Source organism: Siphateles boraxobius, unplaced genomic scaffold (genome assembly GCF_051911475.1).
Source record: "Siphateles boraxobius isolate OS27281-9 unplaced genomic scaffold, OSU_SipBor_1 8, whole genome shotgun sequence".
NCBI lineage: Eukaryota > Metazoa > Chordata > Actinopteri > Cypriniformes > Leuciscidae > Siphateles > Siphateles boraxobius.
Genome location: NW_027509208.1, coordinates 39,946,222 through 39,958,516, shown reverse-complemented (window position 1 = coordinate 39,958,516; position 12,295 = coordinate 39,946,222). Strand labels below are relative to the sequence as shown.

The 12,295-nt window shown below is 42.0% G+C and overlaps 1 protein-coding gene across 11 annotated transcripts in view; it reads left to right on the top strand.

The window, feature by feature from the left end:
- Positions 1 to 12,295, top strand: part of col12a1b (collagen, type XII, alpha 1b) — a 79,120-nt gene that overhangs the window by 54,138 nt on the left and 12,687 nt on the right. For 10 of the 11 annotated variants that reach the window (XM_077219736.1, XM_077219735.1, XM_077219730.1 and 7 more), the window contains 4 exons: positions 923 to 1,065; positions 1,795 to 1,904; positions 6,301 to 6,459; positions 6,645 to 6,722. In XM_077219736.1, the coding sequence (XP_077075851.1) occupies positions 923 to 1,065; positions 1,795 to 1,904; positions 6,301 to 6,459; positions 6,645 to 6,722 (490 nt within the window). Of the gene's footprint in view, positions 1 to 922; positions 1,066 to 1,794; positions 1,905 to 2,010; positions 2,125 to 6,300; positions 6,460 to 6,644; positions 6,723 to 12,295 lie in introns of those variants that run through there. The other variant, XM_077219734.1, reaches the window with a different exon arrangement.

Here is a 12,295-nt window from a genome sequence, read left to right as displayed (position 1 = left end):
AGCTCTTTCCATACAGTTATCTGCTATAAGACATGCAAGAAGTTGACGTCAAACCTTGTGTGATGCGTCTTGACATGCCATATTTAAATGTTCAAGAATCAGACCAAAGAGCAAGATTTTTAGTGAATAACAACTGAATGGCTTTAGAAGAAATTTACTGTAGAATACAAGACGTATGGACCATTTTTCTAAGAAATGTAAGGTACTTAAAAAAAAAAAAAAGATAATCAGAAATGTTTTTGAGCAGCAAATCACCATATTAGAATGATTTCTGAAGGATCATGTGACACTCAAGATTGGAGTAATGATGCTGAAAATTAAGCTTTGATCACATGAATAAATTACATTTTAACATGTATTCAAATAGAAAACAATTAAATTTGATCAAATAAATGCAGCATTGGTGAGCATAAGCGATTTTTTCAAAAACATAAGGAAATCACAGACCCCAAACTTTTGAAGGTTTTTTTTTGGAGGGGGGAGTGGGAAGGGGAGATATTACTCCATTTCTTCAGATAACTGCAGTTATGCTAAATTTAATGCCATGTTTGTTATTGATTACAGTAATGGTGGTTATTTTAAATCAGTTGTTCGTACGATGACACTTTGGCAGTGTGTTTGTGTGCAGACATCACTGTGAAAGTAATTTGGTATTAAAGAGAGTCATTAGAGGCCTGTAAGGCTAAAGTGAGAGCTTTCTTTGGCTTTTGTTAACATGCTGCTGCTTGCCCAGATAGAGCCCACTATCCAAAAGCATTCAAAGACACGGTTCTCCCACACTCTTCCGTGATTATTTTACCATAGAAAAGTACTGATAAAACACTGGATCAAATAAATCTAGTCTGGCCTGCCAGCGCTGATGTCTGCAGAAAAAACAGACACTCCTCCTCGCTTTGACTGATTTTGTCATTTTTTTTTACAGATATATTCATCCTGATGGCCTTCCTTATACATACACCATCATTTTGATGTTCCGACTGTTGCCGGACTCACCGAATGAGGCCTTCGATATCTGGCAGGTGTCAGACAAGAATTACAAACCTGAGACTGGTGTCACCATCAACCGTAAGTGCTGTTTCACTCCTTTATTTTCACAACTGTTGTTTTTTGGTTTAAAAAAGATTTATTTTTAACAACAAATATTTATGTCTGGGACAAAAAACATAAATGAAAAAGTAATTTATTAGGTATTAAAAAATATCTAATGTTACTTCTACAACAACTCTAAATTCTCACACATACATTTAATGAAAAACAGATCATACAGTGATTTGTTTATCAACTTTAATCAATTTCAATGGGATTACTTCCAAGACTGTCATAAATCATTTGCAATTAAAAAAAAACCCCATCTGTGTCAGCCAGCTAGATAACTCTATCTTGGTTGCAAGTTTAAATCACCAGAGTTCATATTAACAAAGTTGATTGCCTCACAGCAAACCACATGTTTAAGATTGCAGAGCATACAAACTCCCCATCCTTATTTGTGAGTTCTGTACAATGTCCACTTTAATTTCTCTAGACTTTTACTTCGTTTCTCCTTTTATTTCTACTGAGTAGAAACATCTGAGAAACAGATTTTATACTTAAATAACATATCTGAGATCTATAAGCTTTGAAAAAGTATTAAAATGCCCCTGAAGGCTTCTTTCTCTCTGTCCCAGTGATCTGATTAGGCCTGGTCCACAACATCTCATTTAGACCAATCATATATTTACTGTTGAGGACGTTTGATGTTCTAGTTTATGGGAATTTTAACACTTTGTCTCTACTTTTCTATTTCTATTTGCTCAGCATCTGCCCAAACTGTGTCATTTTATAATAAGGATACAACAGGAGAGATCCAACGAGCCACGTTTAAAAATGATCAAATCAAGAGGATCTTCCATGGAAGCTTTCACAAGGTAAATTGTTTGTTTATTCCTGTTCTTTATGCATATTGATGGCAAAAATTGGTGGAGACGTATGCCCACATTCTCCACCATAAATGACTCTTATGTCCGCATACAGAGCCAAGATGTGTGAGGTCTTCAGCAAAACAGACTCAAACCAAATGTCCATTATGTCTGAATGCAGGAAAACATGCACAGATGTTCACGGATATAGATCAAGGGAGCTATTTCTTTCAAGGAGACAATGGTCTACAACTGTGGAATAGAAATGTGGGACAAATAGAGGTTACTGTCAGCAAACTCATTCACTGAGAGGGTTTGAATCTGAAATGAGCCAGTTTTGGACTGTGCATGAAGGCTTTTGGTGACAATTGCACCAAAAGGAACACCACAAAATGCTTACGATGAAATTATAGTTTGATGTTGCAAGCTGCAAAAAAGACCAGAAATCACCTTCACAAAAGTGTTTCTCTGGCAGACAAACAGGAAAATGTTGAATCACTGCTCAAAAAACAATTACATGAGAGTGCCAGCAGATGCCAAGCGTGGAGCAGGTGAATTTGAGTTGATTTATACATTCATCCTTATCTTCAGTCAGTATCTCTGTCTGGCCTTGATCCTGACGGACTGTCAAAGTTGACCACGGGGGAAATTCTTGTTGTTTGAACGAGATGTGTTGTGGCTTGTTTGTTGTGGTTTTGGCCTTTGTGAACATCAGCCTATACCCTCAGGAAACACATTACCAGTCACTTTAATGTAAGACAGGATGGTGTGACAGTTTATAATGGCATATGGTATACTGTGTATTTGTGTGGCTAGCAGTGGACAGGACTGCTTTACAATATTTGCATGTGAAATGACATGAAGAAATCTGAAGATACAGAGCAGGATGTGTCCCAAATAAGTCAAGATAAATAATGTATTAGGGGTTTAGTAGCAAAGCTAGAGTTTACATTAGTATGCCAAGCAATATCCAAACTTGGTGCATTGATATTGAAATCAGTTGAAGGTCACAGGTTGTTTATATCAGCTGTTTTTATGATATTTAGTTTTACTGTTGTAAGTCTTTGGTTTTTAACTCAAGTGTTATACAATGTAAATTTGTTTTTGTACTGATGTCAGACTTCATTTTTTATGAATAGATCTTTTGGTTTGAATCCATCAAGGTCCAAATCCTAAAGAGATTAATTACTTTTCATTTGTAAAGTGTTTAATTACTGGATTGGCCAAAAAAGGCATCACTGCACGATTATTTAATATGTATACCATTTTTCCATAAATTGTTTTTGCACAGGCCTGTCTTGAAAAGAGCAGAGTGGGCGCAAACCCTGCGCTTCTGCATCATATGACAGTTTCTAATGAAAGCAAATGGAGTGGCATAAGCTTTCATCTTTGTGCTTGGCGTAATCGTTTATGCTTCAGATCTCTCCTATTTGGAAGGAAAAAATGCCTGAATTTCAGAAATTAAATATATTTTTTAAGAGCTGCATGGTTCTGGCACATCATTTACTCATGCAGATGGCTTTTTGGTCTAGATAAACAAACATGATTTAGATTGTCTAGCTTCAGCAAAGTATTTAACTCTATGTAGCTTTTTTTGGCTCTTTATGTGATGCAAGTAATGGAATTTTTTGACAACAAGACTGTTGCTCATACAGTAATAGTTCAACCTAAAATTAAATTCTGTCATCATTTAATCAAACCTGTGACTTTCTTTCTTTCGTGGTCTTTTTTGGACCTCAACAGCCATTATCAATGTATGGTTTTGTTGCATGAACAACAGCAATGTGAACATTATTCAAAATGCCCTTTTTTGTTTCACTGAAAAAAGTCATTTGGAGATTTGTAACGGAATGAGTCCTCTCAAGTAGCTGAGAGAAAGCGAGTATGGCCCGCAGAGACGTATCAGGGTTTCTTCAGATATCCTCTGTGGATTTGGCTGAAAATGAAGGACAGCTCTGTTTTGAAAAATCTCTCCAAAAGTATGGGAGGTTCAGTTTTAATGGAGTCAACAAGTCATCTGTTGAAAAGACCCTGATTCTCTCTGCACGGTCACAGGTGGCCATTAAAGAGGGCGTTTGAGGACAGCAGCCAGTGATTCAATCAAAATGAGCAGAATCAAATTATTCTAATCAGTTCCAACAATATTTTAAACGGAATAACAGTACAGCAGATTATAAACAGCAGGGATTGCGCAAAGTATTCGGTTTGAAAGGCCATCCTACACTTATTGTTGTGCAGTATGTATACTGTACTCAGTATGTGCATTTTCTGTTTACATGGAATATCTGGATATCCCTACAAATTTGACATAATCAATTATAATATTAATTTCCATTCTGCTTTCTGACTGGACAGAATTGTGAGATTAATTGTGATTACTTTATTCTAATCACAGCACTAGTTTTAAAAAATCAGGAACAAAATATGCATATAGCTTTGTGAACAAATAATAAAAAAGTGAAAGTAATATTTTTGAGATTATTAATAATTTTAACTAATCTAATAAAATGATAAAGCATAAAAGATAAAAGCATAAAATATCATTATTTAATTTCAGAAACAATTATTGTGAGATTAATTGTGATTAATTTATTACATTGACAGCACTAATTTTCAAAAATAAGAAAAAACTGTTTAAAATGTAATAAAAGTAAATACTTTAAATTGTTAAAAAATAATATTTCAACAAATGTAATAAAATAATAGTATACAATTATTACATTTCAGAAACAATTATTTCATTTAGTTGTCTTTATGATATAACACTAAATATTTTTCTTTCAGATTATTTTTCTTAATAAAGAGATACCATTATATTTTAGGTGGACGTTGACATTACAAAGTTTGAAAACCCTACAATAGTATGCAAAACACAAATGTTTGAAATGTTATTCATTATACAATGTGTTCTGTTTCACATACAATCTTTTTTAAAAGTAGTTATATTACTACGGTTTATACTGTGCATTATGCAGTAAGCTGTCTGATATAATTCCGTATTGAAAATAATTAAAGAGAAGAGAAGAACCTGGAGACCTCCAGGCTAAACAGTAAATAATCATGTGCCACAGGAACAGCTCTAGATAATGCATACCACATTTGACTAGACGTTTACGTAATGCTTGTTTTGATATTGACTAGGTTTGATAGGCAGTTTGTGACTCGAAAGAAAACTGGTTTAGGTCCTCACAGAAAAATGGTGGTCTGGTTTCATCACAATCACTTCTTCGTTCTAATGAATATCATGTCTATTTCGCTTTGTTTAGCCAAATAGTGAAATGAACTTCAGTGTACTGTATCTCAGGCCTGCAGCATGTTTACTAATCCTGACCAATCCTATGTGGTCAGACCAGAATCTCCTAAATCTGCTAACGCAAATTTCCAATCCATTCCCGATCCATAGCATAAGTCCTGAACTCTTCCATTAGCTTGCGTTGGAAAAATGTGATTTCACTGCAGCGTTCAGCTGGTGTTGACTTGGCAGCACGACGGTCCATGGCATATGGAGGAACAACTTCATCATGCGCTGTGGTGAACAGGGAATATCAGTGTACATTGATTATGTGGATCAGAGAGCTGAAAAACTCTAAGGAGGCAATTCACTAAGAAATATAGTGCCAAGCAGCCATTACAGGGCCAAACACACCACATGCAGCCTGAGCAACACTATTACCACGACAGACGAATCAAATGATTCCAGAACCATGATTCTAGGCAGAGTAGTTCAAAGTTTATTGAGTACGTTTAACCATTTCGTGCAACCTGTTTAGTACCCTCATTGTCAAATGTCTAAAATTCCCCAAATTTGGGGAAGATCAAGAGGAGTAAAAGTACACTACCATTCAAAATTTTGGGACAAGTTTCATAGAATGGAAGCTGAAAAGTAGGACGATTACTTAATAAATACCAGTTCATGTATGTATCTGTAGTGAAGAGGTGCAACTATTTAGTGAATTCACCCCTCAAACGTTATCAATCCAGAAAGATCAGATGGGAAATCTGCTGGATGATTTGACAGTCACTGTTGATGTATTTAAGCTTTAATATGTGATGATGTATTTGTTTACACTCTTTTTGGTTTCTGTTAATCTTTCCCAAATTTCTCTGTAAAAGGATTTTACAATGGACACGCTGTTATCATCGGCCTTGAGCGTGTCAGGATGAATTTGGTGGTGAAAGAACTTGCTGGTTTTTATATGTGCCTCTGGCCAGAACACTCCCTTTGAACGGAGAGACTCCCAGAAATCCCTAATTAAGGCCTGAAGCTCTTGGAGTTAAGAACAACAATAGAAAACTGCCAACTGAGACTTACTTAATCATTCGCACTGCTGAAGATGAACGTAAGGTCAGCTGAACTTTGAGTCAGTTGCAAGCTTGAACATCTACCGATCTTCTTTTATTCCAGCTCCACATCCTGGTGTCTCCCAAGAGCGTCAAGCTGAACGTGGACTGCCAGGAAGTGGCTGAGAAGGAGATTAAACCAGTAGGAAACACATCGATGGATGGATTTCAAGTGCTCGGCAAAATGTCCAAATCTATCGGATCTAAAGGAGAATCAGCAACAGTGAGTGGCACCTTATGTACAAAAAAACCCCCACAACTTTTGTTATCACGTATTGACTCAGAGCTCAATGCTCTCTCGCTCTTTCCAGCCTGGATCCTTTAAATAGGGCGCCTGAGCCCCATATTTGAAAATGCAAACTTTTATCAAAGACACGTGTAACATCCGTTTTCTCTCTGGTTGGGCAGTTCCAGCTCCAGATGTTTGACATTGTGTGCAGTCTCGGCTGGACCAGCAGGGACAGATGTTGTGACCTTCCTTCAATGGTAAGTGAAGACTTTAAGAAAGCCTCTAGAGATCAGGGGCCAGTTACAACTTGGCCTAGTTTTGACCTAAACAGGCACTAAGTTAACTTACACAAGACTAAATATTTTTCCATTGCACCGTTAAAATGAGTTGAAATATAACCCTACATATAATTTAAATATGGAAACCTCCGACCAGAAGTAACGGTTGGAATAAAATAGTAGATTTACTGAATTGCACCAATAAATACGTTTTACATGACATATTTCAATCCTTTAGAGTAGAGCAGAGATTTTTAACCCTGCTCCTGGAGAACCAATGTCCTGCAGAGTTTAGCTCCAATCCTAATCAAACACACCTGAACCAGCTAATCAAGCTCTTCAGGACCGCTTGAAAATCACAAGATGAAGCAGGATGGATATAAACTTTGCAGGGCAGTGGGTCTCCAGGAGCAGGGTTGAAGACCTCAGCTTTTGAAGTATAAGATAATGTTGACATCTTCACTTGTTTACGTTTTAAGAGGGAGTATATTATGTGAATCAATTGCTTTGTTGGTGGCTCTTCAATACGAAACTGACCTAAACTCGACCCTTTGTGTGCATTGGTCCGAATTGTGCATGTTGATCAAATCAATCATAATAAATAATTTCATTTGTATCGTTATTTATTTATTGAGCCTTATTAATTTCAAATACAGTTTCTAAATGTTATTTACAAATCCTATTTCAAAGGAAACATTTTTACTGTTACTTATGATGCAAAAGAAATTAAAATCAAGAATGAACTAAAATTCACGGTCTTTCATCACAACTTGTGCTCACATAGAATATTTGAAGGCTGCTATTGGATCACTGAGGGTAAATGTCATATTATGCGACTACGCATTACTTTATGGAAAGTGTCCTCGGGTTACGACTGTAACCCTTGTTCCCTGAGAAAGGGAACTCGGACTGCGTCGAATGACACTTTGGGGGAACGCCCCTCAGTGTAGCGTTTCTGAAGCATGAATGAAACTAAGCCAATCTCTGATTGGTGTTGCGTCATGACGTAATGAGTGACGGCATACAAGCGGAAGCTATAAAGGACGCCAGCACACATGAGATGTCAGCTTCTGTGATGAAGCAAGTCGCTCCCAGGCAGGGGAAGGCGTGGCGAAAGGACGCAGTCCTCGTTCCCTTTCTCAGGGAACAAGGGTTACAGTCGTAACCCGAGGACGTTCCCTTTCGAGGTAACTCGGACTGCGTCGAATGACACTTTGGGGGAACGAGTACCCACTATGCCACAACGCGCCCTGCCTGTCCTAGTTTGAAGCTGCTCACAGGCACACTTAGGACGAGAGCACGAGAATGCCAGGCGTAGACGGGATGTCCAGACTGCAAAACCTAATAATTAAACCTAATGGCTTTAATGTCGCCTGGAGCAAACTCCAGGCACCCGTTAGATATAGAGAGTGCCTGGAGATCTCCTACCCTCCTCAGAGAAGTAATGGCCAACAGAAAAACCACCTTCAGGGAAAGGTACTTGGCCTCAGCCGACTCCAATGGTTCGAAGGGGGCCTCAGCCAGCCATTTGAGAACCACTGCCAGGTCCCATGTGGGAACCCTGGAACGAGCCGCAGGTCTCATCCTCCAAGCCTCAAGGAGGAAACGTACGACCATCTGCTGTCTCCCCAGAGGCCCATCACCCAGAGGAGCGTGGAAAGCCGCGTTGGCAGCCACGTACACCTTGAATGTGGACGGGGTAAGACCAGCTGAAAAGCGATCTTGGAGGAACTCCAGAACTGAAGCCACTGGGCAGTTAACTGGATCCACCTCACGCCCTCTACACCAATTGGTAAAGACATTCCACTTTAAGCCGTACGATTTCCTCGTGGAGGGAGCTCTAGAGCTGAGTATGGTCTCCACTACTCCAGCTAAGAGGCCGGCCCCTAGGTACTGTGCCCCCTCAGGGGCCAGACCCACAGCTTCCATAGCTCGGGCCGAGGGTGAAATATTGAGACCTCTGCCTGTGTCAGCAGGTCCCTCCTGAGGGGAATCTCCCACGGAGGGCCGTCTAGGAGCGATACAATGTCTGAGAACCATACTCGGGCCGGCCACAACGGGGCTACCAGCAGTAGACTGATCCCGTCGCGACGGACCCTCTCTAGAACTCCCGGGAGCAGAGTTATCGGGGGAAATGCATACAGACGCAGCCTCGGCCACGTCTGCACCATGGCATCCAACCCCAGCGGGGCTGGATGAGTGAGGGAAAACCACAGTGGACAGTGGGTCGTCTCTCGAGACGCGAATAGGTCCACTTCCACTGGGCCGAACCTCTGAGATATTGACTCCACCACCTCGGGGAGCCAACAACATCTCCAGGTCCTGCCATAGGCCTGTCGTAAAGCGGTCGTCCATGACCGCGCCCCAGCCCGTGAGGGAGGCGTCTGTCGGAACGGTTTTCCGGCGACATGACGCTCCCAACACTGGACCTTGGGACAGAAACCAAGCTTTTTTCCACATAGATAGGGAACGAAGGCATCTGCGCGTAACCCTGATCATGCGGAACGGGTTTCCCCTCGGGGAGAACCCCTTGGTTTTCAACCACCACTGGAGGGCCCTCATGTGCAGCAGGCCAAATGGAATAATGTTGGACGCTGCTGCCATGAGCCCCAACACTCTTTGAAAATGTTTCACAGTAATGGCTTGGCCTAGCTTTATCCTGGACACTGTGGCCAGAATGGACTCGATTCGTGCAGAAGACAATCGTGCCCGCATCGTGACCGAGTCCCACACCACTCCCAGCAACGTGGTTCTCTGGGCTGGTGTCAACACGATCTTTTTCGTGTTGAGTCTCAACCCCAGGCTTTGAATGTGGGCGAGGACGACATCTCGATGCCGAACCGCCAGCTCTTGTGACTTGGCCAGAATCAGCCAGTCGTTGATTTAATTGAGCACCCTGATGCCCTGGAGCCTCAGCGGTGCTAGAGCTGCATCCATACATTTGGTAAATGTCCGTGGGGAGAGAGCTAGGCCGAACGGAAGAACCCGATATTGGTACGCTTCGCCCCCGAAAGCGAACCTCAGGAACTTCCTGTGAAATGGAAGGATGGATATGTGGAAGTATGCGTCCTTTAGATCTATCGGATTGAATTTGACTCACGATTGTGGGAATAGTGAGCATCTTGAACCTGAATCTCCTCAGAGAAAGATTCAAGTGTCTGAGATCTATTATTGGACGCAACCCCCCATCCTTATTGGGAACTATAAAGTAGTGGCTGTAAAACCCGGACTCCCTGTCCGATGGAGGAATACGTTCTATAGCCTCCTTTACCAGCAGGGAGTTTACTTCCTGTTCCAATACCTGACCCTGCACTGGGTCGACTGCAGTCCAGACCACCCCGTTGAACCTTGGTGTGCGTAAACTGAACTGCAGCCGGTACCCCTTTTGAATGGTGCGCAGGGCCCAAGGGGAAATATTCGTGAGATTTTTCCATGCATCGAAATATTTTACCAAAGGAACCAGGCTCTCGAGCCTGGCTTCGGGTACCAATCGGGATTCGTACTCGACCCCCTGAAGCGGATCTCCGGCAGGGTTTGACCGAAAACAATTCTCGATGGGCGGATGCGATTGCTGCCTGGCCGCAACCCTGTGGGGCAGACAGAGCAGCGTGCGTTCGCTGGAAACCGATGTGTCCCGAAGCGCACTTAACGGCGGGATACAGACATCGACTTCCTGAGGGCTCCCCTGAGGGGAGGCTCTTTCGGTTTCGTTCTCGACACCCTGAAGCGGATGACCGGCAGGGAATGATGGAAAACCGTTTCCGATGGGCGAATATGAGCACTGCCTGGCCGCAAGCCATTGGGGCGGACACTGCAGCGTGCATTCGCTGAAAACCGATGTGTCCCGAAGCGCACTTGACGCTGGATACAAACATCGATTTTCTGAGGGCTCCATGGAAGAGCAATTCTCGCTCGTCCCTCCACGGGGGGGATAGCCCTGTTATTTTTGTCTCGTTTTGCCACCCTGAAGCGGAGGACCGGCGGGGAAGAATCGAAAAACGATTTTTGATGTGCAGAAGGAACACTGCATGGCCGCAAGCCTGTGTTCGCTGCTTATCATTTTAATTCCTCAGAAATAAATGTAGCCATAAACACTGAATAAGTGAAACACGGTCTGAATGGTAGGCTGAATTTAAATGTCTAACTTCCGGTATTCAAAAGTCAGAAATGTTTCATCATTTTAATTTCTTAAAAAATATTGGTCTCGTAATCCACATGCTGCCTCGGCAACGCGATATTCGAGTGGTTCACAATATATTTGGCTTCCAACCCAAGAAGAAAGTCAACAGGTGTGAGGCTGAAACATCCGACAGCGCACGGATATACGCGTCGAGATATTTCTCAATGAACACAGCCAGCACCCTCAGGAGCTGACTGTTCATGCCTCGCACACACACAGAATCTTTATTGCAAAGTAGACCCGTAATCTACGCGCTGCCTCGACAAACGCGAGATCCAAGTCACAGAATCTTATTGCAGAGTAGACCCGTAATCAACGCGCTGCCTCGGCAAACGCGAGAACCGAGCCACTATAGATTCAATATTGCAACAGACCCATTTGCGAGCCCCATGAAGAGCGTTGCCGCGACGCCTCAGCAGTCCCGTGGTGCGGGACCCGCGAGCCTGACCACCCTCCTCCTTTTTTTTTTTTTTTTTAATGGACAGGCGGGAGCGCAGCACACGGATTGGAAGTTTTTCCCAATCCTCGCAAGCAGCCCCCTCGAGAGCTGCCAGCGCGTTCTGCACTCCCAAACAATGTGTAGGCCTACACAAACGATGTGTGTCCCCACCCGTGATATAACGAGGGCAGGGAGGCACACACCGTGTGAAACTTGGGCTCGCCATAATAAATATATATATAGTTGTAATGCTTTGTGACAGACAACACCAAATAAGACAGACAAGTCAAACAGAGAGCACTTTGCTGAAGAACAAAAAGCTGACATCTCATGTGTGCCGGCGTCCTTTATAGCTTCCGCTTGTATGCCGTCACTCATTACGTCATGACGCAACACCAATCAGAGATTGGCTTAGTTTCATTCATGCTTCAGAGACGCTACGTTGAGGGGCGTTCCCCCAAAGTGTCATTCGACGCAGTCCGAGTTCCCTCGAAAGGGAACTTGTGACCTACCAGCTACAGTATGTTCTGCCTTAAGATTAAATGGTGCAACCGAATAAGGTACAGAATAGTTACAAACTAGCTAGTACACTGAAAAAAATGACTTTGAACTTTTTCACTATGAAATTAAAAAAATAGTGAGTGACACATTGAATTAAGCTTGATATTTTGAAAGACTGAAATAGTACTTTCTTTAAACATGTTTGAATATGAAATACTTTAAAATGTTGATACTAAGCCTCAAATGTGGACTTTTTACGTTTAAGTAAAATTTAAGTAAAAACTTATGAACGGCTGGTGCAACCTTACCTAGGGTTACACAAAGGTGAAAAGCCCAAAGCCTGGGTCAAATTTCAGGTACAGATGACCCATGACCCACACTGTTTACATCCCACACCATGCCTTTGATCATTGTGGCCTTAAGCAAGGCTCT